General features: G+C 42.8%; 1 protein-coding gene across 1 annotated transcript in view; it reads right to left on the reverse strand.

Moving 5' to 3' along the window:
* The window catches only part of MTHFD1L (methylenetetrahydrofolate dehydrogenase (NADP+ dependent) 1 like), a 179,952-nt gene extending 158,091 nt beyond the window's left edge, over positions 1 to 21,861 (reverse strand). Inside the window, exons 1-5 of the mRNA XM_072140896.1 lie at positions 21,596 to 21,861; positions 5,529 to 5,613; positions 3,276 to 3,326; positions 2,984 to 3,037; positions 1,598 to 1,716 (exon numbers count right to left, since the gene is read on the reverse strand). Coding sequence (XP_071996997.1) covers positions 1,598 to 1,716; positions 2,984 to 3,037; positions 3,276 to 3,326; positions 5,529 to 5,613; positions 21,596 to 21,750 — 464 coding nt within the window. The 5' untranslated portion in view covers positions 21,751 to 21,861. The remainder of the gene's footprint in view (positions 1 to 1,597; positions 1,717 to 2,983; positions 3,038 to 3,275; positions 3,327 to 5,528; positions 5,614 to 21,595) is intronic.
* Positions 21,862 to 23,566: the final 1,705 nt, after the last annotated feature.

Consider the following 23,566-nt stretch of genomic DNA (forward strand, 5'->3'; position numbering starts at 1 on the left):
TGTGTTGGCACTTAATAAATAAGTGTATAAGGGTTGCAGTTTGGGCACTCGGTCTTTCAAAGGTTCGCCATCACTGGTATATAGTATCAGCAATAAGACCCTGCAGTAAAAAAGTTTAAATCACACCCCCCCCCCCTTTCCCTAGAACACAAAAATAAACAGTAAAAATAAAAAACTGTTAGGTATCGCCACACCCCAAAATGGCCATTTTATCAAAATATTTTTTTTTTTTAAAAAGGGATTATTTCTGGCTGTGAACAACATAACGGAAAATAGTGGCCAAATGTCCGAACCAACTCTTATTCGCCATTTTTCCATCCATGAAAGTTTCATGAAAAATACAACTACCAAAGAGTCATATAGGTTACGAATTGAAATTGAATTAAAACATCAGCGAGTACCTCAAAAAAAAATAACGCCTTACATAGTTCTGTACACCAAAGTGTAAAAAAGTTATTGGTCTCAGATTTTGGCAAAATGGCAAATATTTTTTTTGATTTTTTTTTTTTTTTTTTTAAATTCTACTGAAACCTAATAAAACCTATGTAAATTTGGCCATGTGTTGTAATCCATTACTGGGTGCAAGGACCAAATACAGATAGATCAGCTGGTAACACATTTTATAAAAGCATTACTCCAATGAGCCTCTAGTCATGGCTAAAGGATGATTAACCCCTCCCGACTTGCGCCGTACTAGGGAGGGAGCCCTCTCCATAGCCACTAAGTCTTTGCTGCATATTGCACTGATCGTGGGAGTTTTCCCGACGATCGCGGCTTGTCATCAGGCAGCAGCGATCTGTCACCATGGTAGCCTCGGGTGTTCTGAATACCTGAGGCTACTTCGTTTTAACTCATTACAATGTGCTATCAGCACATTGTAATGAATGAGGAGTAAAATCCTCATATACTGCCATACTGTAGTATGGCAGTATATGATAAGATAGATCAGACAACCTAGGTTTAAAGTAAAAATAAAAGAAAGGCACTTTTTGCCATTATGAAAAATATAAAAAAAAAAAAAAGAATAAAAAGTGATAAAAGGTCGTGCAGTCCTAAAAATTATAGCAGTGAAAACGCCATCAAAAGTCGCAAAAAATGACACCCCCTACAGCTCCATACACCAAAGTATGAAAAAGTTATTGGCGCCAGAAGATTAAAAAAAAATTTTGTACAGGAGGTTTTAATTTTTGTAAAATGTATGAAAACATTATAAAACCTATACAAATACAAATTTGTTATCCCCGTAATCGCACCGACCCAAAGAATAAAGTAGACATGTTATTTGGGGTGCACAGTGAAAGCTGTAAAATTGAAGCCCACAAGAAAAATGTCACAAATGTGTTTTTTCACAATTTTCACTGCATTTAGAATTTTTTTTCCCGCTTCCCAGTACACGGCATGGAATATTCAATACCGTCACTATGAAGTACAATTTGTTATGCAAAAAATAAGCCATAACAAAGCTCTTTATGTGGAAAAATAAAAGTTATAGATTTTTGAAGGTGGGGAGTGAAAAATTGAAGTGAAAAAACTAAAAAGGGCCAAGTCGTTAAGGGGTTAATGCCTACATGCAGGGACAGAGGATGATGTGTATTACCCATCTACGTCTTTGTCCGGCTGCACTGCGTTCAGCACTTTAGTGGTGGGTTCTGCCAAATGTAGGACCAGTCCATGTACTTTTGGGTCTTCATTAAGTTTTCTTATTTCATCAATTATCTAAATAAAAAAAAGAATTAACATCCAGAAAGGCAAAAACTATTTTGCAAGCTAAAAACAAGAAAGAAACATACAGATTTAAGACTGGACAGATCTGTCTCTTCTATGCTTTGAAACCACCGCTAGTTTTGCTTTACAAATATTGATACAAAACTGCTCCATGTGAAAGCAGCTCAAGAAGTAACATAATATAAAAGGATTCCCGGGGAAGAAGAAACTGTCCAAATGGAAAGGTCTTGTTTACCTAGTAACTTAGAATTAGAAATGCTGAAGACCAATTCAGCAGAAGGGACATTGACAATAAATACAAACTTTAAAAATCACAGCAGCAGGAAGATTGCGTTGCCCTGTAACACAGAAGTTCAGATGAGACAAGCACATGTTGCTATAGGCAAAAGAAGAACCTCCTAGCTTTCAAAGCAGCAAGAGCGATTTATACTACAACCCAACACTCATTAGAATAGGAGAAATCATAGAATATTCATGTGTGTGTCTTGTTATCTTTGGTTTCACAATTGTTTGGCCATGTTTACATCTACATCAGAGGCTCCATTGAAAAATAAAAAATGTCAATGGTTAAAAAAAAACACCACTGAATAAAAAACAACAACCTAATAATCAGCAGTGTCCAATCCAATATCACAGAGATGTGCTGCCTGCTGAGAAGATCTATTTTGGGGGAATTTGTCATGACTAACACCCAGGTGAATAGTCAAGAATTGCGATTTTTTCCTTCCCATCACTACCTGCTTGCCAAGTGACCTGCAGCCATGTCCTGCTGCTTTAAGTATAGGCAGAGCCAATTAGATTGTGATTGTATGTAAGACAGGACCTGATCATGCTGGAGCCTCTTACTATATCCAACGAGAGCAGCAGGGCAATCGAAGCTCCAGCTTTCCCTAAATTAGCCCCCTTGTCTTTTTCCATGCATAAAGCAGGTTACAGGTTCCTGGCAGAGTAGCTCTGTGATGGGAGCCACAATGCCAGTTACCTCTGCATCCACTTACTGTGAACATGAATACAGTATGTGACTACAGTAGGCCAAGACTGGGTGCCCCGACAGTGAGGCACAGTGAGGCAAGGTAAAAAGGCAAGAAAGTAATGACTGTTTATTTTGTCCTATTTCCAAGGGCTCTGAACATGTTATAACCTGGCCAACCCCCAAATGGATCCGTTTTACCATAAAATACACTGGACACACAAAATCCGCAAGAAACTTAGAATTAATACAGAATTCAAGCAAATTTATTCTGACATCAACACTGACCTCTTCATCACTGCTCTCCCTTGGCAAACGTATGTAACGGACATCCACTCCCAGCTGCAAAAATGAAAACAGATATAATGATGGATGTGTTTGGAGATTCTGCATTACACCTTTTAGAGGACGTACGAATAACAGTTCACAAGCCGAGTAGTAGAGCCGACAGTCCCAGCCAGAAAGCAATTTTACTATTTACACCCTGCAGCACCACAGGGAGAGATCATAATGTATATGAGGGGCTTTAGTAGTATTCTAAGCATACACAACATCTCACAATACAACCCAAACAACTTACCTCTTGTGCAAAGTGTCTGGTTGGCTGCAACGTTACATCTTCTGTCTCTGACTAGAAAGGACATGAAGAGTCACATTTATTATTCCACCAACATGAAGAGAAGATAAAAAAAAATGGTTTGGAGCATTAAACAGGGTCTATTTATTTATTTATCCCAAAGCAGCATAAAGATTAGATAATTAGATAAAAATTTTAATTTTACAAAAAGGCCTGTATAATGTCTCCACATGGCCCTCACTCCTATTGTTCCACATGACCGTTTGTACTTAATGTAATATTATATTTGTATATGTCCCCTATGATTTGTAAAGCCCTATGGAAATTGGTTGCACTATATAAATAAAGATTATTATCCGTCTGAATGTTGTTTGTAAGACCAGCATGCACAAGGTGCAGAAATAACCTTGTTCAGACATCTGAATGTATGTCATGAAGGGTTGGGCCACCAAGCACATCTGTTCAAAGGGGTCAATTCCGGCAAGTTAGAGTTCTCTATATGAATCAAACCAGAGGCCACACCACATTTTTTCTGGAATAGTAAAATGACCCCTCCAAGAATATTTAAGTAGTTTTAGTCAAAAAGTAGAAGCAAAATTTATAGTAAAAAGGCATACAAAATGTCACCACTCCAGGAAAACCATTAATACGTTGCTACCTTAGCATTTGATGCATAAATGGAATGTAACAACTGTGACCAGTGATTGGATGTGAAACCAAGGCAGCTCCAGAGAGGTGAATACAAGCAATTTTGTATTTTAAAACTTTTTAATAAATCTTTGCAAAATACCATATACGGCTTATCAACAGGGAAAAAGATGTATTTAATCAACAGTCCCATCGCTACCAAAAATGACCTTTTCCCCTGTTCAAGTCACTGATCATGTGACCGCTGACACTTCTATTCCAGCTAGCAATGTAAACCTGGTGACACACCTAGGAAATGAGAAGCCAGAAACTACAATGATCGGGAAAGCAGTGGTGCACAGTTACACCTAGACGCACCAACTGTGACTACTGGAGGATCACTTTGACAACGATAAATATTCATAACAGTAGCAATATTACGATTAAGAAGTAGCAATGAAAATAATTTTGCGGTTGGGGGTCACCACAACATGAAGAACTATATAAAAGGGTCACTGCATTAGTAAAGTTCAGAACCACTGGCCTAGGGGATTAAATATTTGTTCTCGTACCTCCTCTCTCCGAGGACCCCTGACCCCTGGAACCAGCCCAAGATCCACTAGGTGGAGTTAGGGGGTAAAGTGATCAGGCTTGTCCACCTGAAACTACAGGGGTTACTCAGGAAACTTTTGAAACAGTAAGGCCCCTTCCACACTTGCGTTGCAGATCATGTCAGAGTTTGATCAGGGTTTGGTCAGTGAAAAACGTGCATTTTGCATCAAAGTGCAATCAGTTTTCAGTCAGAGTTTGTTCAGTGTCTCAGTTTTTCATGCGCATTTTCAGTGCAATTTCAATGCGTTTTTCCCGCGCAGGTAATGCGCGTGAAAAGGACTCAGGACTGAGCTCTATCTTTTCTATGGCAATTGATGCTTAAAAAACGCATTGCACTTGTATTGCACTTGCAAGTGTCTCAGAGTGAAATGCGTTTTTGATGCGTCTCCATAGACTTGTATGGTGCGTTTGTGCGTGAAAAAAAAAATGCAAGTGTGAAAAAGCCCATAAATTACAATGGGTTAGAGTGCAATGCAAGTTCTGCGCGTCAAAAGCACGTGCAGAAAACGCGCGTGAAAAAACGCAAGTGTGGAAGGGGCCTAACAGTGTCAGCACTGCAGTTATGGCCTGGTAAGCAGGGAGTCCTTGCATCAGTCCTTGATGCGTGGGATCTCACCATTCACGCAGTTCCAATGTTAAGTTCCAATTGCTGCTTTGCCTTAAACTGCACTCTATTCCCTTCTATCGGACTTTCAGGTCATCCATGTCCCGTAGCCCCATAAAAGTCAAAGTGGAACAATGCGAGAATGTGAAGCATTACTGGACCCACATACATTAGCAAATTGCTGGAGGTCTCATGAATGTACTTGGAGGGATTGAAATATGGGATTCATCGCATAATACTGTATATCCAACAACAGCCCATAAATACAGAAACAAACAGCAGACCCATCTGATCTACTGGCAGATTCATGGTCCCCGGAAGCGAGGTGCGAGTTTATCTTCATTAGTAAAATCACATGTTTATTAAAAGAAACCCATCTGTAGACTGTGCATTGAATCTCATGCTCTACTTACTTGAATTATGGCCAGAACTGGCTTGAACGCAGCATTTTCATTTTGCAAGGTTCTCAATGTGTCTTTTGAATGTTGAATTATGTTACTACAGAGAAAGAAGCAGAAAAACAAACAAATAATATATAACATACAGCAGAAAAACCTATCCCCCCCCAATACACACTTTAGTGTATAACAAGATCAAACAAATTATACAGCAAAGTTCTTTACTTCTACTACCATAAAATGATATACAGGCAGTCCCCGAGTTGCGTACAAGAGACGGTCCGGAGGTTTGTTCTTAAGTTGAATTTGTATGTAAGTCGAAACTATATTTTATAATTGTAGATCCAGACAAAAAAAAAAAAAATGTTGGCCCCAGTGACAATTGGCGTTTAAACATTTTCTGCTGTAATGGGACCAAGTATTATCAATAAAGATTCATTACAGACACCTTACAGCTGATTATTGCAGCCTGAGACTATAGTAAAGCATTCAGAAAGCTTCACCAGAGATCAGAGTGGTCTGTCTGTAGCTATGGGTTGTCTGCAAGTCGGGTGTCCTTAAGTAGGGGACCGTCTGTACTATATAAAATCAAGAGTATTTTTCTCCAAAACACAAAAGGACTGTACCACATCTGTGGTCATTAATATTTTTAGAAAAATAAAAATGCACCAAAAAAAAAAAAAAAAAAAAAAAGTCACCTGATCATTAATTATTTTTCCATGTTGCAAAATAATTGTGCATAAAATAAAATTTAAAAAAACACACATAGATCACACGCGTGACAGCGTGATGTGAGGCGTCACGTCACTGCCGCTTCCTCGCTGAAGGCTCCTCCCCCGCTGGAATACATGTAGTATGAGACGCAAGCTCTGGGCCAGGTTCCCCTGCTCAGGACTAAAGGTGTGTGACCGAGCGAGAATGTGCAGGGGCTACTACTGGTGAGAGCGGTGGCGATCGCACGGTCTCGCAGTCCAGACCCTAAGCTGTGGCAGTGGCTAAGGACACCTCCGGTGAGAGCGGACGTGGTGTACAGGCGAGCGGTGGCCGGCCCTCCGTCCTGAGAGAGGGGACAGAGTGGCGGGCAGCCAGACTGGACATTTGACAGCCCCGATCGGTAGTGGTGACCGGCTGGTGCAAGGAGGACTGCAGCCCAGGTGGTGGCCTCCGGTGAGAGCGGAGGGTGAGGAGGCGGTGTATAGCGGTGTTACCCCCCGTTCTGGGTAAGAGGACAGCGAAGCCGACAGCCCTGTTCAGTGACCCCTTTGAGGCCAGTGGGGAGCAGTTAGCCCCAGCTGGTGGCAGAAGTTGGGGCTGGTAGCACCCGCACTACTGGAGGAAGTCGGACACAAGCGACCAGTTTAAATCGCCTGCTATAATGCTCAAGGACCAGGGAGCTTTAGGAGGAACCGGGCAGTATCTACTATCAAGACACCCGTGAGAAGATTAAAGGAGAAGATCAAGAGGGTAAGATGTGTCTACTCTGGTGATATATGGCTGAAAGTACTAACTTGCATCTAACCATTGACTAATTACTACAAAATTTTTACTATCACTAACTTTGCACTAACCTTAAGCTAATTGGGGAAAGCATTTCTTTTGGCAGTGATGTTGCACTGGATAATTTGAAAGAATTTATATCTTTAACCTCGTCTCTTTTGTGGAAAGGTTTCCACCCTCAGGAAGGGGAAAAGGAAAAAAAAAATCTATGGATATTTGGAGACTGGATGAATGCTTTGTTAGGAGGGTAAACTATCAGACTGTATAATATTGTATTTCAGTTCGGTGTTAATCTGGTAGAGTCCTCCTTAGCTTTACCACTGAGTACTGGAGCAAGGAGATAACAATTGCATGGTGTAAGACTGTAAAAATCAGAGCGTAAATTGTGGCAAGGTATCTTTTGAGTTTAGTTCCCGCAGGAGACCTTAGGAATTAAGATAGAAGTGCTTTACTGGAACCGAACTGTTAATACTATTCCGGGGGTTTAAGAAGGTTGTAAAGCAAAAGATTGTTGAACGTACTAATCAGAAAGGCGGTACAGTGCCGCATTGGTTAAATTTTGTGAATATTTAAGGGAGATCATTAGCGGGTAGTACAGTGGAACCATGTCGGCGCACTTAAGGGTCTGGGATTTGTGTTGCCTCCCCGTTTTGTTTTCTTTGTTTGTTGAGAAGGGAAAAGGACAGAGGGGGAAGGATGGGTCCGAAAAACGCAGCACGCAGGTCCACGGGGATAGATAAGATGTGGAAATCATCCCCTGTACAGCCACGACAGTCAACGAAAGATAAGGATAAGGATAAAGAGGAGGATGGAACAGGGGAAGTAGAGAGTGGCTCAAGATTTTCGGTTCTACAGAGTGGAGAACCCCTGCAAGGGGATTCTTCAATTTTGAGAGAAATTTTGGATACAGTAAGGGAAACTAAAATATCCATGGATTCTTTAAACGCACAGATGAGTGTTGTTAGAACTGTGATAACCACAATTAGGGATGAGGTAAATAAATTGAGATTGGAATATAAGGAGACTGAAGCCACGGTAAATCAGGTGGTGAAAGAGATGAAGGAAGTGAGGCAGGAGCTCTCTGAATTAAGGTCATCTAATAAAACATTGAAAGAAAAACTAAATGACCTGGAGAATAGATCTAGAAGGTCCAACATCAGGGTGGTAGGGTACCCCGAAAGTTGGGAGAGTAAGGATATGTTGGAAGAAATCCAAAAATGGCTGTCGGAGAATTTTGGACCAGAGGGCCTTTCAACCTGTTTTGGGATCGAACGGGCGCATAGAGTCCCATTTAAAAATCCACCACAGGGAGCCAGAATAAGAGCCATTCTGGTGAAATTGCTCAGTTCCAGGGATAGAGACTTTATTCTGTGGAATGGCAGAAGTTGGGACCCTATACTGGGAAATGGGCAAAAGGTTTTCATTTTTCCAGATTATTCAAGGGACACTCAAAGCAAGAATGAGCTTCATAGGCGTGAAAAGGAGACTACTAAAATGCAATACTCACTTCTCTTTCCTGCAAGATTGAGGGTGATTCACCAAAACAAAACCTGTTTTTTTGATTGCCCAGAAGAGGCTTCAGAATGGCTCGAAAGGGAAGGCTCCTAAAGTACAGTTAGGGACACTGCTCAAGAGGTTTTGGAGTGTAAAGAGTGTTTTTACTGTAAGGGCCGAAGAGTTTGTAAGATGTATTTTTGTTATGTGAGGAGGGGGGGGGGCGGAAGGGTAGAGGAATGGCGTAGGAGGAATTGAGAGATCTACGGGTTCTGGGACAAGGATTTTCGCCTGGAATGTTAGGGGTCTAAGTGATAGACCAAGGAGATGTGCGATCTTTGACAGAATTCACAAACACTTACCTGCTATCGTCTGTTTAACTGAAACCCACTTGACAGCATCACACCCCAACAGGGTAAGGAAAAAATGGGTTGGAAAAGAATTCCATTCATATGGGACTATATACTCAGTTTTCAGTATAAATACACTTAAAAATCGACTTTAAGTTACTAAGTAAACAAATTGATAAAGAAGGGAGATTTATTTTTCTGTATGGAGTGTTAGAGGGCCAGCAAATGGTGTTGGCATTTGTATACATTCCTCCACCCTTCTCTTTGGGCGTCTTTTGTGAATTGGTGAAATTTAGGGAAGGCAAAGAAAGTTATCCTGTACTAATAATATCGGATTTTAATGCACTATTTAATGTTAGTTTGGACCGAATGTCCTTGGAGGAGGGGGGGGGGGTGGGAGAACATACTAGCGGAAGGGATTCTGGACTTTCAACTTTGTGTGAAGAACTTGGTCTAGTGCAGTGGTTCTCAACCTGTGGGTCGGGACCCCAGCGGGGGTCGAACGACCAAAACCGGGGGTCGCCTAAAGCCATCAGAGCCGCAATTTTACTGCGTTTTTACTGCGAGTTGCATGGTTTGGGGTCACTACAGCATGAGGAACTGTATTGTGGGGTCACAGCATTAGAAAGGTTGAAAACCACTGGTCTAGTGGATGTATGGCACACAAAATTTGGCACAAAGAAAACCATGATCTCTGATCATGGACCAGTAGTAGTTGTAATGGGCCCTGTGGAAAAGAGAACTCGAAATTTCAGGTTGAATCCATATTGGCTCTCAATATTAGGAGACTCATTGGATATTAAACAGCTTATAAAAGAGTTTTGGGAGGTAAATAAAAACGTGGAAGATAAATGCTGTACCTGGGACGCTCTTAAAGCCTATCTAAGGGGTGTGTATAAAAAAAGTAAAGGAGAAGAAAAAAAGAACTTTAATCATAAAGAACAACTGCTGAAATATAGGTATTTAGAGGTGGAAAAAAACTTGAAGTGTTAACATACCAGTGAGAACGGGAAAGCCATGTTAGAGGCAAAAACAAATTACGAGGAGTTCTTGGATGGGAAAGCACAACGTGGACAACTTTTTAGAGGTCAGAAATATTTTTCAGAAGAGGGGAAAGCTGGGAAAGTACTGGCCCATATGATACAACCTCCGGGTACAAATAGTTATATCTCCGCAATACGGGATCATTTAGGCAGAGTAATAAAGGACCAAGGCAGGGTGTTGGGTCAATTCAAAAAATGTTATGAAGATCTGTATACCTCGCAGTTATCCTGTTCAAAAGAGGAAATTGAGGGGTATTTGGGAAGAATAAAACTGCCCAAACTCTCGAAAAGCCAAAGGGAAAAATTAGAGGCCCCTATTACGCTAGCAGAAATTAAAGATACCGTTAGAGGCTGCTAAAGACTCCTCTCCAGGCACGGATGGCCTTCCATGCGCTATATATAGAAAATATGGAGATGTTTTGCTACCATTACTATTAGAGACTATTGAAGAGGGGGGAGTAAATAAAGTCTCAAATTCCATGTCGGAAGCAAATATTATTGTAATTCCCAAAAAAAAAAAAAAAAAAAAAAAAAAAAAAAAAAAAAAAAAGAGAAAGATAGCTTGGAAACAGGATCATACAGACCTATTTCTCTTAAATACAGATGTAAAAATTATAGCCAAAACTTTAGCAAATAGGCTCAAGGAGGTGGTAAACACCATTATTCACCCAGATCAAAATGGATTTATTCAAGGGCGGAAGATGGATGATTGTATCCATAGGCTGTACTCAGCAATCGAGATGGGGGAAGGAGAGCTCCGCTCCATCCTGTCATTAGACGCCATTAAAGCATTTGACAGGGTGGAGTGGAATTTTCTATGGGCGGCTCTTGAATCTTTTGGCTTTGGTCCGGCCTTTATTGGACGGATTAAGGCCTTATATAAGGCCCCAATGCCAAGAGTAGTAATCAATGGGACCCAGTCTGACCAGTTTCCTCTGTCGAGAGGAACAAGACAGGGGTGCCCTCTTTCTCCTCTGCTCTATGCTATTTATATTGAACACCTGGCCGCTCTTTTGAGACAAGATCATAGGATAGCTGGAGGGGGGAGCAGTGGGGTTTCAGACAAACTTTGTCTATATGCCGACGATTTGATTTTATATCTGCAGGAAACTATGGATACGGTCCGAAGAGTGGGTTATCTGGGTTATTGAAGAATTTGGGAAACGATCAGGGTTACAAATAAATTGGGAGAAGTCACAGCTATTGCCGCTAGATGAAGCAGTAAGGAAAGGAATGTCAGACCAAAAAGTCCTTATCTGTAATGGGGGATTCAGATACCTTGGAATCCGGGTGACAAAGGAATTGGAGAAGTTTGTAGAACTCAATTTAATACCTTTATTAAAAGCGATTAGGGACAAGATTCATTGCTGGGATAGACTACCCCTTTCAAGGGCGGGTAGAATAGGACTTATAAAAATGATTTTGCTACCCCAAATTTTATTTGTAATATCCACAAGTCCGGTATGGATTAAAGAAGCGCACTTTAAGCTGATAGAAGCTACGTTGAATGATTTAATATGGGGACGGAAAAAAGTTCGTATGAAGCTTAGCTACCTATATCGCGCAGTGGAGGAGGGGGGTTTAGGTATACCATATTTTTTGGGTTATTTTATAGCAGCACAAATGGTTAGATGGAGGGATAATGTGGGATTTTGTAAATTGTTGAATCTTACAAAGAGTTGTAGTAGTTAAATTTTTGAGGTTTTGGAAAGTGGAGCACTAGAAAGTGGTAGTATGACACATTGAGTAACTTCTAAACTTTTGGGGAAAGTATGGGGGAGTTGTAAAAAACTACTGGGGGTACACGGGTTTTTGGAGATGACACCGTTATGGGATAACCTCCAGATTCCAGAATTATTGGAGGTGCCCCAAACAATGTTTTGGGAAAGAAAACGGGTTAAGTATGTTGCACAGTTATTGAAGGGGGGGGGGGAAAGAGTTTAAACAGTTTGATTATTTTAGGAAGACACATCACCCTCGTAGGGGGGATTTTTTGAGATATGGACAGGTGATATACGCATTAGGGGCATTCAGGAAAAGAAAGTTAGGCCCCTTCCACACTTGCGTTGCAGATAACGTTAGAGTTTGATCAGGGTGCGATCAGGGTTTGGTCAGTGAAAAACGCACATTTTGCATTAGAGTGCAATCAGTTTTCAGTCAGAGTTTGTTCAGTGTCCCAGTTTTTCACACGCGTTTTCAATGCAATTTCAATGCGTTTTTCACGCGCAGAAAATGCGTGTGAAATGGACTCAGGACTGAGCTCTATGTTTTCTATGGCAATTGATGTGTGAAAAACGCATTGCACCTGCAAGTGTCTTAGAGTGCAATGCGTTTTTGATGCATCTCCATAGACTTGTATGGTGCGTTTTTCACGCGCGTGACTTGCAAAAGTAGAGCATGTCAAGATTTAAACACGCGTTAAAAAAAATGCAAGTCTGAAAAGACCCATTGATTACAATGGGTCAGAGTGCAATGCAAGTTCTGCGCGTCAAAAGCGCGCTTGAAAAACGCAAGTGTGAAAGGGGCCTTATGGATTAAGTGTGGTTTCACAATTGAGTGTATAGAAGAGGTGTGTAACGGCATTTCTAAAAAGGGACATATTTCTAAGATTTATAAGCACCTAGTGAGGGGTTTGGCACAAGATAAATGGGAACAGGTAGTAGTGGCTGAAGGGAACAACCTCATCGCATGGAACAGAATATATAAAAAAAATTAGAAAAAGTTCTCTGGGTTGGAACCATAGACTAATCCTATATAGTATATTACACATGATATACTATTCCCCACTCCATCTATATAAAATGAAACTAAAAGAGGACAATAAGTGTGCAAGATGTGGAATGGAGGAAGCAGATTTTTGTCATGTCATCTGGTATTGTCCAATAATTGGAAAATTTTGGCAAGAAATCTGTACCTACTTGTCAAGTTTGCTTAGCATGGAACTCCTTCCCACGATACAGGTAGTGATTTTGGGGGGTACTGAGGGATTGGGTGTAGATCAAGGAACTCAACAATTGCTGAATAGAGTTACGCAAGTGGGACGGTGTGTGTTTCAAGAAAATGGAGGAATTCAGAGGTTGTTCCCATATCTGGCTGGATAAATATGGTTAATAAGATTAAGCTGTATGAAAAGATATGGTTTACCAAGCAGGGTGGGGAGGGTAAGAGGAAGTGGGAAAATATATAGGGAAAATGGAAGTAATAGTGCATTAAATAACATCTTTGTAACTCCAGGGCGGAAAAGCGAAAATCGTAAAAGGTATTGACCCCCCCCCCTTTTTTTTTTCTCTCTTCTTCTCATCCAGTCGGTGTGGGGTACAAAGAATTTGTAGAGGATTGAAAGGACTTTGTCTGGTAATGATGCAAAGGATAATAACCTGTATGTAATCCTCCTATACAAAGAACTGAATTGTTGATGTGTTTTATCTGTTGTAAATTTTTGGAATATTAATGTTAATAAAGATCATTTATTATTAAAAAAAAAAAAAAAACACACGTAAATTACTTCAAAAATCCCATTTATTTTTTATATGATATATTAATACCATGCATAATACACTGTCAAAATCAAGCATGAAAAATCAGGGCCACTTACTCATCGTTCCTTGTACTGACTGTGGTAATCCCCTTACAATTGTTATCCATGGCCTCTTGCCCCTAAAAGTTGATTTAGAAGGTAAGACCGTGTAACACTCTGAAAGCCAGATCAGAGAGGGGCTATGATAGCCCCTCAAGCTCATTAGTATAATTGTAAACATTGATTTTAGAAGGAAGAAGCCATATATAACAAATTTAAGAAGATTACCAAAAGTCACAGTGCCTGGATCTATGATGAATTGCCCTATGAATTATCATGCTTCATTTTGATGACAGATTTCCTTCAAAGGGATTATCTAGATTCTCTCTCCCGTCTGATCTGACATCAGATATTGGAGAGGAACTGCTCCACAACACACAGCTGCCAAGAGAACTGACCACTACCAAACAAGTATCCTATATTATACACATGGAGCAGAATAGCTGTAGAACTGAATTTATCCTATTAAACCCTGGATCAAAAGGATGTTGACATAAATGGGATACAGTTCCAATGGCTTTAATTTCCATTTAAAACATATTAACCTTTTTTTTTTTTTTCAAATTACCATCACTGTATTGGGGTTTGTTTTTGTTAGTTTTTTTCAAAAAGTTAAAAAATTTTTTAGTAGCACTATTTGAGTCAACTGGATCTCAAAAGGTGCCATAAAAGGTATATACGTCCTACCTGCAAATTCCACATGCAGATAGTATGTGTATACACCTCATGACAGTGGCCAATCTTCAGACCCAAGGTAAAAAAAAAAAAAGTGTCAAAAGAGAATGGACCCTACAATACATCTGGTTTGAGTTTATAGGTGACACAGAACAAAAAATATCCACTGTTAAAATTGCAGTTAAAAAACATGCTTTTACACACAGCTCTCCATTCCAGACTAACTTGGATAAGTAGATCTCTCTGGTTCCGTGTCATCTAGAATCACAAACCAGATATCATATCAAAGCAGAACTTCTTATTAAATATGGCGCCAGATCTAGGTACCGGAGATATAGCCATATGAAGTGTCCCCATCCATCCTGTTAGCCAATGGCAGAATGGAGAAGCAGCTGCAGAGTCACAGCTTAAAGTTTGCAAAAGAAACTGGAGAAGGGGGACGTTTTGACACCATACATATTTTGGTAAAGGTTTAATAAATGTTATTACTTAAAAACTTCAAAAATATGCATATTCTTTCAAATGTTTGTCTGTAAATGTTATAGAGAATAAACATGTACTTAATAAAACTATCAAGTTAAAGTCCAAAAGAACTGAACCGCAGCATTTGACCAATTAAAGGAAACCTACCACTGGTAATGGTAGGTATTAGCTGTAAACACCGGGCACCAGCTCAGGGTGAGCTGGTGCCGGTGCTTACCTTTGCTAGTGTTTTAAACCGCTATATTGCGGTTTAAACACATTTTGATGAAGGGACCTGAGGGTAGCTTCGGCGCTGCGCCGAAGCTGCTTCGGGTCTGTTCATCAAAAAGTCTTTAAACCGCGATATAGCGGTTTTAAACACTAGCAAAGGTAAGCTCCGGCACCAGCTCACCCTGAGCTGGTGCCCGGTGTTTACAGCTAATACCTACCATTACCAGTGGTAGGTTTCCTTTAAACTGAATTTCACACAAGCAAAGCAAATATGTACGATGTTACATAGCCGCCTTCTAGTAATTCTAAAAAGAAAGCTATAAAGTGAAAGCACATAACACAAGCCTCCTGTCATCCCAGGCCGGGATTGCATCACACAAGCCCAGCGGATGCATGTTCTGCCCGAGTACAGAGTGATCATTGTAACACGGCTCAGCCACACACACACGTACAGCCAGTCATCTACCAGTACTCCAACATAGTAGCATCCCTGCCTTTCCTCCACACGTGCCCTTACATGTAACCAGAATACAACCAGGTCTTGCGATCCTCATACAGTCAGCATTTGATCTGTTGATACAAGTAACAAAATTTTTTTTTTTAGTAAAGTAGAAAATGTAAAAGAGAATGTGGCAGAACAGGCTCCATGTCTTGTTGGTTTGCAGCTGCTCGGTTTCCATTGCTTCTGGTGTACAACCTCTGTGTAATATGACATATAGCAGAATGCAGTTGTGGCTTCTACATTACAGTAATACAAGCCTTGTCCTTCTGCACTCTATACAGAGGCCTGGAGAAGAGGCTGCTATATACATGGCTTATTGTAAAGCTGCAACTTTATGAGGGAGATTTATCAGTGCTTCTATGTATTCTTCTTTCATATGTAGCGCAAGAAATTGCAATAATTACAGTGACTACCGTAGCCGCCGGCGATAAGGGAATGCAGAGGGTGTGCGCGTGCAATTTTTTTAAAAATCATCAAGCATTCACTGGTGGCTTTATCATAACCAGGGATACACAAGCGCCGACTTGTCATAAGTACCTCCGCAGGCCCAGTGCTCAGTATGAGGGCTGTATTCAGGGTCTGCTATGACATAGGACTGATGGCATCCCTCCACAGGTCCAGTGCTCAGTATGAGCGCTGTATTCAGGCTCTGCTATCACATAGGACTGATGGCATCCCTCTGCAGGCCCAGTGCTCAGTATGAGGGCTGTATTCAGGATCTGTTATGACATAGGACTGATGGCATCCCTCCGCAGGCTCAGTGCTTAGTATGAGGGCTGTATTCAGGGTCTGCTATGACATAGGACTGATGGCATCCCTCTGCAGGCCCAGTGCTCAGTATGAGGGCTGTATTCAGGGTCTGCTATGACATAGGACTGATGGCATCTCTCCGCAGGCCCAGTGCTCAGTATGAGGGCTGTATTCAGGCTCTGCTATCACATAGGACTGATGGCATCCCTCCGCAGGCCCAGTGCTTAGTATGAGGGCTGTATTCAGGGTCTGCTATGACATAGGACTGATGGCATCCCTCTGCAGGTCCAGTGCTCAGTATGAGGGCTGTATTCCAAGTCTACTATGACATAGGACTGATGGCATCCCTCTGCAGGTCCAGTGCTCAGTATGAGCGCTGTATTCAGGGTCTGCTATGACATAGGACTGATGGCATCCCTCTGCAGGCCCAGTGCTCAGTATGAGGGCTGTATTCCGGGTCTACTATCACATAGGACTGATGGCATCCCTCTGCAGGCCCAGTGCTCAGTATGAGGGCTGTATTCCGGGTCTACTATGACATAGGACTGATGGCATCCCTCTGCAGGCCCAGTGCTCAGTATGAGGGCTGTATTCAGGGTCTGCTATGACATAGGACTGATGGCATCCCTCTGCAGGTCCAGTGCTCAGTGTGAGGGCTGTATTCCGGGTCTACTATGACATAGGACTGATGGCATCCCTCTGCAGGTCCAGTGCTCAGTATGAGGGCTGTATTCAGGGTCTGCTATGACATAGGACTGATGGCATCCCTCTGCAGGCCCAGTGCTCAGTATGAGGGCTGTATTCAGGCTCTGCTATCACATAGGACTGATGGCATCCCTCTGCAGGTCCAGTGCTCAGTATGAGGGCTGTATTTAGGGTCTGCTATCACATAGGACTGATGGCATCCCTCTGCAGGTCCAGTGCTCAGTATGAGGGCTGTATTCAGGGTCTGCTATCACATAGGACTGATGGCATCCCTCTGCAGGTCCAGTGCTCAGTATGAGGGCTGTATTCCGGGTCTGTTATGACATAGGACTGATGGCATCCCTCTGCAGGTCCAGTGCTCAGTATGAGGGCTGTATTCAGGGTCTGCTATGACATAGGACTGATGGCATCCCTCTGCAGGCCCAGTGCTCAGTATGAGGGCTGTATTCAGGCTCTGCTATCACATAGGACTGATGGCATCCCTCTGCAGGTCCAGTGCTCAGTATGAGGGCTGTATTTAGGGTCTGCTATCACATAGGACTGATGGCATCCCTCTGCAGGTCCAGTGCTCAGTATGAGGGCTGTATTCAGGGTCTGCTATCACATAGGACTGATGGCATCCCTCTGCAGGTCCAGTGCTCAGTATGAGGGCTGTATTCAGGGTCTGTTATGACATAGGACTGATGGCATCCCTCTGCAGGTCCAGTGCTCAGTATGAGGGCTGTATTCAGGGTCTGTTATGACATAGGACTGATGGCATCCCTCTGCAGGCCCAGTGCTCAGTATGAGGGCTGTATTCAGGGTCTGTTATGACATAGGACTGATGGCATCCCTCTGCAGGTCCAGTGCTCAGTATGAGGGCTGTATTCAGGGTCTGTTATGACATAGGACTGATGGCATCCCTCTGCAGGCCCAGTGCTCAGTATGAGGGCTGTATTTAGGGTCTGCTATGACATAGGACTGATGGCATCCCTCTGCAGGCCCAGTGCTCAGTATGAGGGCTGTATTCAGGCTCTGCTATCACATAGCACTGATGGCATCCCTCTGCAGGTCCAGTGCTCAGTATGAGGGCTGTATTTAGGGTCTGTTATCACATAGGACTGATGGCATCCCTCTGCAGGCCCAGTGCTCAGTATGAGGGCTGTATTTAGGGTCTGCTATCACATAGGACTGATGGCATCCCTCTGCAGGCCCAGTGCTCAGTATGAGGGCTGTATTTAGGGTCTGTTATGACATAGGACTGATGGCATCCCTCTGCAGGTCCAGTGCTCAGTATGAGGGCTGTATTCAGGGTCTGTTATGACATAGGACTGATGGCATCCCTCTGCAGGCCCAGTGCTCAGTATGAGGGCTGTATTTAGGGTCTGCTATCACATAGGACTGATGGCACCCCTCTGCAGGCCCAGTGCTCAGTATGAGGGCTGTATTTAGGGTCTGTTATGACATAGGACTGATGGCATCCCTCTGCAGGTCCAGTGCTCAGTATGAGGGCTGTATTCAGGGTCTGTTATGACATAGGACTGATGGCATCCCTCTGCAGGCCCAGTGCTCAGTATGAGGGCTGTATTTAGGGTCTGCTATCACATAGGACTGATGGCATCCCTCTGCAGGCCCAGTGCTCAGTATGAGGGCTGTATTTAGGGCCTGTTATGACATAGGACTGATGGCATCCCTCTGCAGGTCCAGTGCTCAGTATGAGGGCTGTATTCAGGGTCTGTTATGACATAGGACTGATGGCATCCCTCTGCAGGCCCAGTGCTCAGTATGAGGGCTGTATTTAGGGTCTGTTATGACATAGGACTGATGGCATCCCTCTGCAGTTCCAGTGCTCAGTATGAGCGCTGTATTCAGGGTATGGCTTACAATGGTGCAAGAGCAAGCAATAGCATGAAGGTAAGCGCACACACTGATATAACAGGGACAATGGATCACGATTACTGCTAGCTTATGGATAATGTAAAATATGAATGTGCACCATCCCTGCCGATGCAAGGCAGAGGGGTTATTGCAAATATGTCCCACCATGTAGCTTGCAGCCTGTGTAGGGTCTGATCAGCCCCACAGCATGTCACTACATAACCTGACCAGTGGAAGTAATAAAACCCCTGGTCAGGAAAGTTCTAGAGTTCAGAAGAAGAGCTCAAGTCAGACTCAGAAGAGTCAGTGCAGTCAGCACACCAGACCCGAGCAGAAGAGCTCAGCTCCGTGCCTGAGTGGAGTGAGTTAGTTAGTTAGTGAGAGGAAAGGGGTATTATCCTACCTTCAAGGGTGATATCTGAAGCAACCCAGGACAAGCTGAAGCATCCTACTAGGACACAGCTACCTCCCAGCCTGCCCTTGCTTCGAGACTGGTGATCTACTCCTGTGGCTCCCTCCTCCAACTGCATCTCCAGCATTCTACCATTTGTCAAGGCACGTTGCTACGGTTCCTGTCGGTTCCAATAAAGAACTTCAAGTTATTTTTGTTCAACGTCTGCCTCCGTCTGGTCCCTGCTACTACGGCTGTCACCATCACGGGCACCCTACCACCACACAGAGACTCATACTCCAGACCAGAAGGGTTGCCCCAAGGAAAACCGCTATAGCAGCCTCTCCCTCATCATTTTTTGCCAACACCACCTTGCTGGAGACCTGCCAGGCTGCAGGACAGCCCTCCGGTTCCCCATACCAAGCACCGTGACACTAGCGTGCCTAGGCTGCAACCGCCAGCAACTCAGGTATTCCGGGCCTCGCCTGTCTCCAGGCCCCAAGAAAAGGCTGGGCCCCGGTGGGGGATGTTGCAGATGTTTACTGCAGATGCATTTTATTAACTTCTTAACATTTATAATTTGTTATAACTGTAATAAAATATGGTTTTAATTCACGGAGTACAAAGATTTGCAGACTTTTACGGAAGCTGCAGACGTGTGCAATGCTCGGGCACACAGTCATATTAGGTGTCAGTTTTTGAAAAAGCCCAATAGAGCAGTCATACAGGGACAGTACTGCTACTAGAAGGACATCTGCTAATTTAATATGTACACGGTTGCTCCATCGAACAATGTATAGCTCTATAAAGTACACGGGCCTCAGTCTTTTACGGGCGCTCATGTTTGGAATTATATCTGTAATCTCATCTTATTGTAGCAGAGAGTAAACACATGCAATTCGCACTGACATTAGGCAGCTTGTCAAAAGTTGGCACTTTTCCCTTGTGTTTGATGTCAGTGATTTACACACAAAAAGTTGAGCGAGGTCCAAGTATGTGAAGAACAATCTGCTTGTTGATAGGAAAAACATGGGACGCTCAAAACACATGGTAATACTGTCAGACATATAAAGTGACTTGTACACATGAAGTAACATGGGATGGTTACTAATGCAGCAGAGCCTAGTGTGTGCACGGCAAAGCCGTTAGGATTTCTATATGGAGAATCCACTGCAGGTTACAGGAGCTTTCAATGTGATGTGGAAGTTACTGCACCCTGGGGGATCAATCATTGCTGGTATGGTTCTGTTTGTATTTTGGATGAGCCTGGGTTCTGTCCTTGGACCCAGGTAATACACCTTATTGCAATATAGTGCTGCTCTTTTCAATATATATTTTATGATAGACATATTAGAACCCACAAATACAACACACAAACTAGTAACAATATGTCTTGAGATGCTTCCACAAGTAAACGAAGCATGACACAGTGACCCCATTGGCTATTTAAGTACTCTGGCGAGTTTCCAAAGCAAGCAGAGATCTGGCAGGCCAATCCACAGCCTGTGCCAGCTCCCAAGCAGTTCATGAAGTCATAGGCGTCTAGCCAAAGCTTTCCGCTGCTAACACCTAATCTGTGTTGTAGAGTTAGTAACATAATATGTACATTATAACGGTGCACACAATACTTAGCCCATTTCATACTTCTGATAGGAAAAAAAACAGTGGCAACATCCTCACGGAGGAAGTTTTCAAGGGAGACGTGTCCAGAACAACATGGGTAGCACCCAACACTAAAAGGCCGATTTAGCTTATACTTGAAGCCAAATAGAGAGAGGTCCTATGTCTCGTCTTACAAAGGTATTTCCTAAATGAGGGATGCCCCTATACCACGTCCATATGTTCCAAGAGGTCATATGGACAGGGGACAACCACTTTAGAACGGCCCAAGGAAGAGAAACATGTATCCCCTGTGGCGCAGAGTGAGCTCCCATACAGAATCATTAGATAAATGGAGGTGGGGACAGTGCTATGGACAGTGGTACAGGCACCATTGGGCTCGGCTTATTATTATGGACATATATAGCCTTCTCTTACAGATGTTTATATGTAGTTATTGTCCTGTACAAGAAACCCTACATTTTGTTTCCTGTCGGACATAAGAAATGTAACAGCCAGAACCTTGTATTAGTCAGGAAAAGTACATTAGAAATCAGATACAAGTCGCTATACATTTGCAGGACTTCTGTGGCTGTACATTTACTGCTGTTTAGGCAGTAACAGAACTGTTGGGATCTATAGTTCAGAAGCACCGACACACAGACATACCCTGCCCTACATCACAGGATATTAATATTACACTTGAACTACAGCTCCCATAATTCTCTGCGAGTTACTGCAAAGTACGAATCCCCAATTCCCTACTTCCTACGTAAAGTTGTCAGAAAAAGTCCCCCCCCCTCCTTTCTGTCATATGGTAGCTCCCCGCTATAAAAGCAGCATGATCTCCTGGCCAGTCACAAGCCTCCATCTTACAGAAGACCACCTACTGTATGAGCACATCCCTCCTCAGCATGCCAGCTCACACATGCCATGTGCCCTGCCGTACCTGGTCACTGCCCCGTGCAGCTCCTGTGCGCTCCTCCATGCTGTGGCCGAGGATGAGCGGGCGGCAGTGACTGTCCACCCCGGGTGTCTGTGGATCAGGCTCCCCCTGAAAGCCGGCAGGCAGTGGTAGAGGCGGCGGAGAAGCATCCAACGCATGGTGACAGCCAGTGAATGAGAGGCGCGCGCACACCGGCACTGGCTACTTACTACACAGCGCACGAGTTGGCACTGGCGGAGTATGCTGTCTCCTCCCACATTGGGCGTGGCTATGGTGGTCGGGCTGTCTTCAAGCGGCAAAGCCGCAATAGACCAGCTGTCTGTGTGTGAACCAGGTGCAAAGAGTTATCAAGGCACCGCAGCTGTGCGCAGAGGAGCTTGTGCATAAAATGTCCTCATAGGTCATGTAGTTATAATAAACCTGTTATTTTAACCAGGCAACTTTGTATTCACCACTTTAGGACCATCGTCCGTAATAAGCATAATTTCTCAAGACTTTTTGTAACTTTTGTTTTAAAAAGTCACAAATTGACTGAAGACAGAAGAAAATTTAGAAAAGTCTCAAAAACAGAAGGAAAAAAACAGACTTATAATACATGCGCCCCATTGTCCACCAGGTCTGTGTATGTTTTTGCTGGACATGTATACTGGCACAGTGATTTCTGTCACTAATTCTCTGAGGAACAAGACAAGAAAACTGCGGTTCCGCTATTGTCTTTTCACAATGTAAATTTTGCAGAATTCTCTGGCAGGCTTCAATAACATCATCACTTCTCTGCGACAATATGGTTGCAGCGCCAAAGCTTGTTTTCAGCTTAATGACCAGACTCAATTCGAATCTGACATGTGTCACGATAATTGGTTATAACATCGGAATGCTTTAACATATCCAGGTGATTTTGAAGTTTTCTCAAGACACATTGGGGCAGATTTACTTACCTGTCCCTGCACGATCCCCGAGGTGCGTTACCTGACTAATGCACAGCTGCCACGATTCACAACGAGCATGCGCCCGATATCCTGCATCTGTCGCTTCCCCGATCAGATCCGCCGGAGTTCACCTTCTTGCCAGTGCATGCAAGTGCCTGATCTTGCGACACAAATTCAAAGTTAAATCCTGCGGTTTGTCCGAATCCGTCAGATCATCTGACGCCACCCCCCTATTTCTGTTGCATTAAAGCCGGCGCCGGAATTCGATCGTGTGCAACACAATCCCCAGTGCGATCCCCAAAAAGTCGGAAAACCCAACGAAAATGTGACCGTAGTAAATAAGCCCCATTGTGCTTCATGATAGTTGTAAAATTTAAGTGATAACTTTTGTGTTCATTCTGGAAAAAAAAAATTACATTTGGCAAAGTTTCTGAAAAAATTCTTCATTTTCAAAGTTTGAAATGTTCTGCTTTCCAGACAGACAGTTAAACTACCCAAAAAGCTTGATAACTAACATTTCCGGAATGTCTGCTTTATGCCGAAATGAGATTTTATACGTCATCTCATTCTACGATGTTATGAGGCGCAGAACTTTAGGTGCGATTTTTCAAATTTTCATGAAAATCACCAAAACTCACATTTTGAGGGACAACTCAGCTTCAATTGACTTTGAAATGCCTAAATAATAGTAAAACCCCATAAATTACCCAACTATAGAAACTTCACCCCTCAATGTATGTAAAACAACTTCTATTAAGTCTATTAACCCTTTAAGTGTTTCACATGGGTTAAAACCAAATGTAAGAGCAATGTAGAAACTTTTGAATTTTTTGGGAAAATACATTAATTTAGGCCAAAAGTTATACTTTCATAATGAATAAAATGATGAAATGCTCTGCAAAGTTTGATGCCCAATTTCTCCCGAGTGTAGCGATACCCCATATGTGGTAGTAACTGCTGTACGGGCGCATGACCGGGCATAGAATGGAAGCAGCGCTATTCACAGTAGATTTGTATTGTCACATTGTACAAGCAATACAATTTT

Source organism: Engystomops pustulosus, chromosome 3 (assembly GCF_040894005.1).
Source record: "Engystomops pustulosus chromosome 3, aEngPut4.maternal, whole genome shotgun sequence".
NCBI lineage: Eukaryota > Metazoa > Chordata > Amphibia > Anura > Leptodactylidae > Engystomops > Engystomops pustulosus.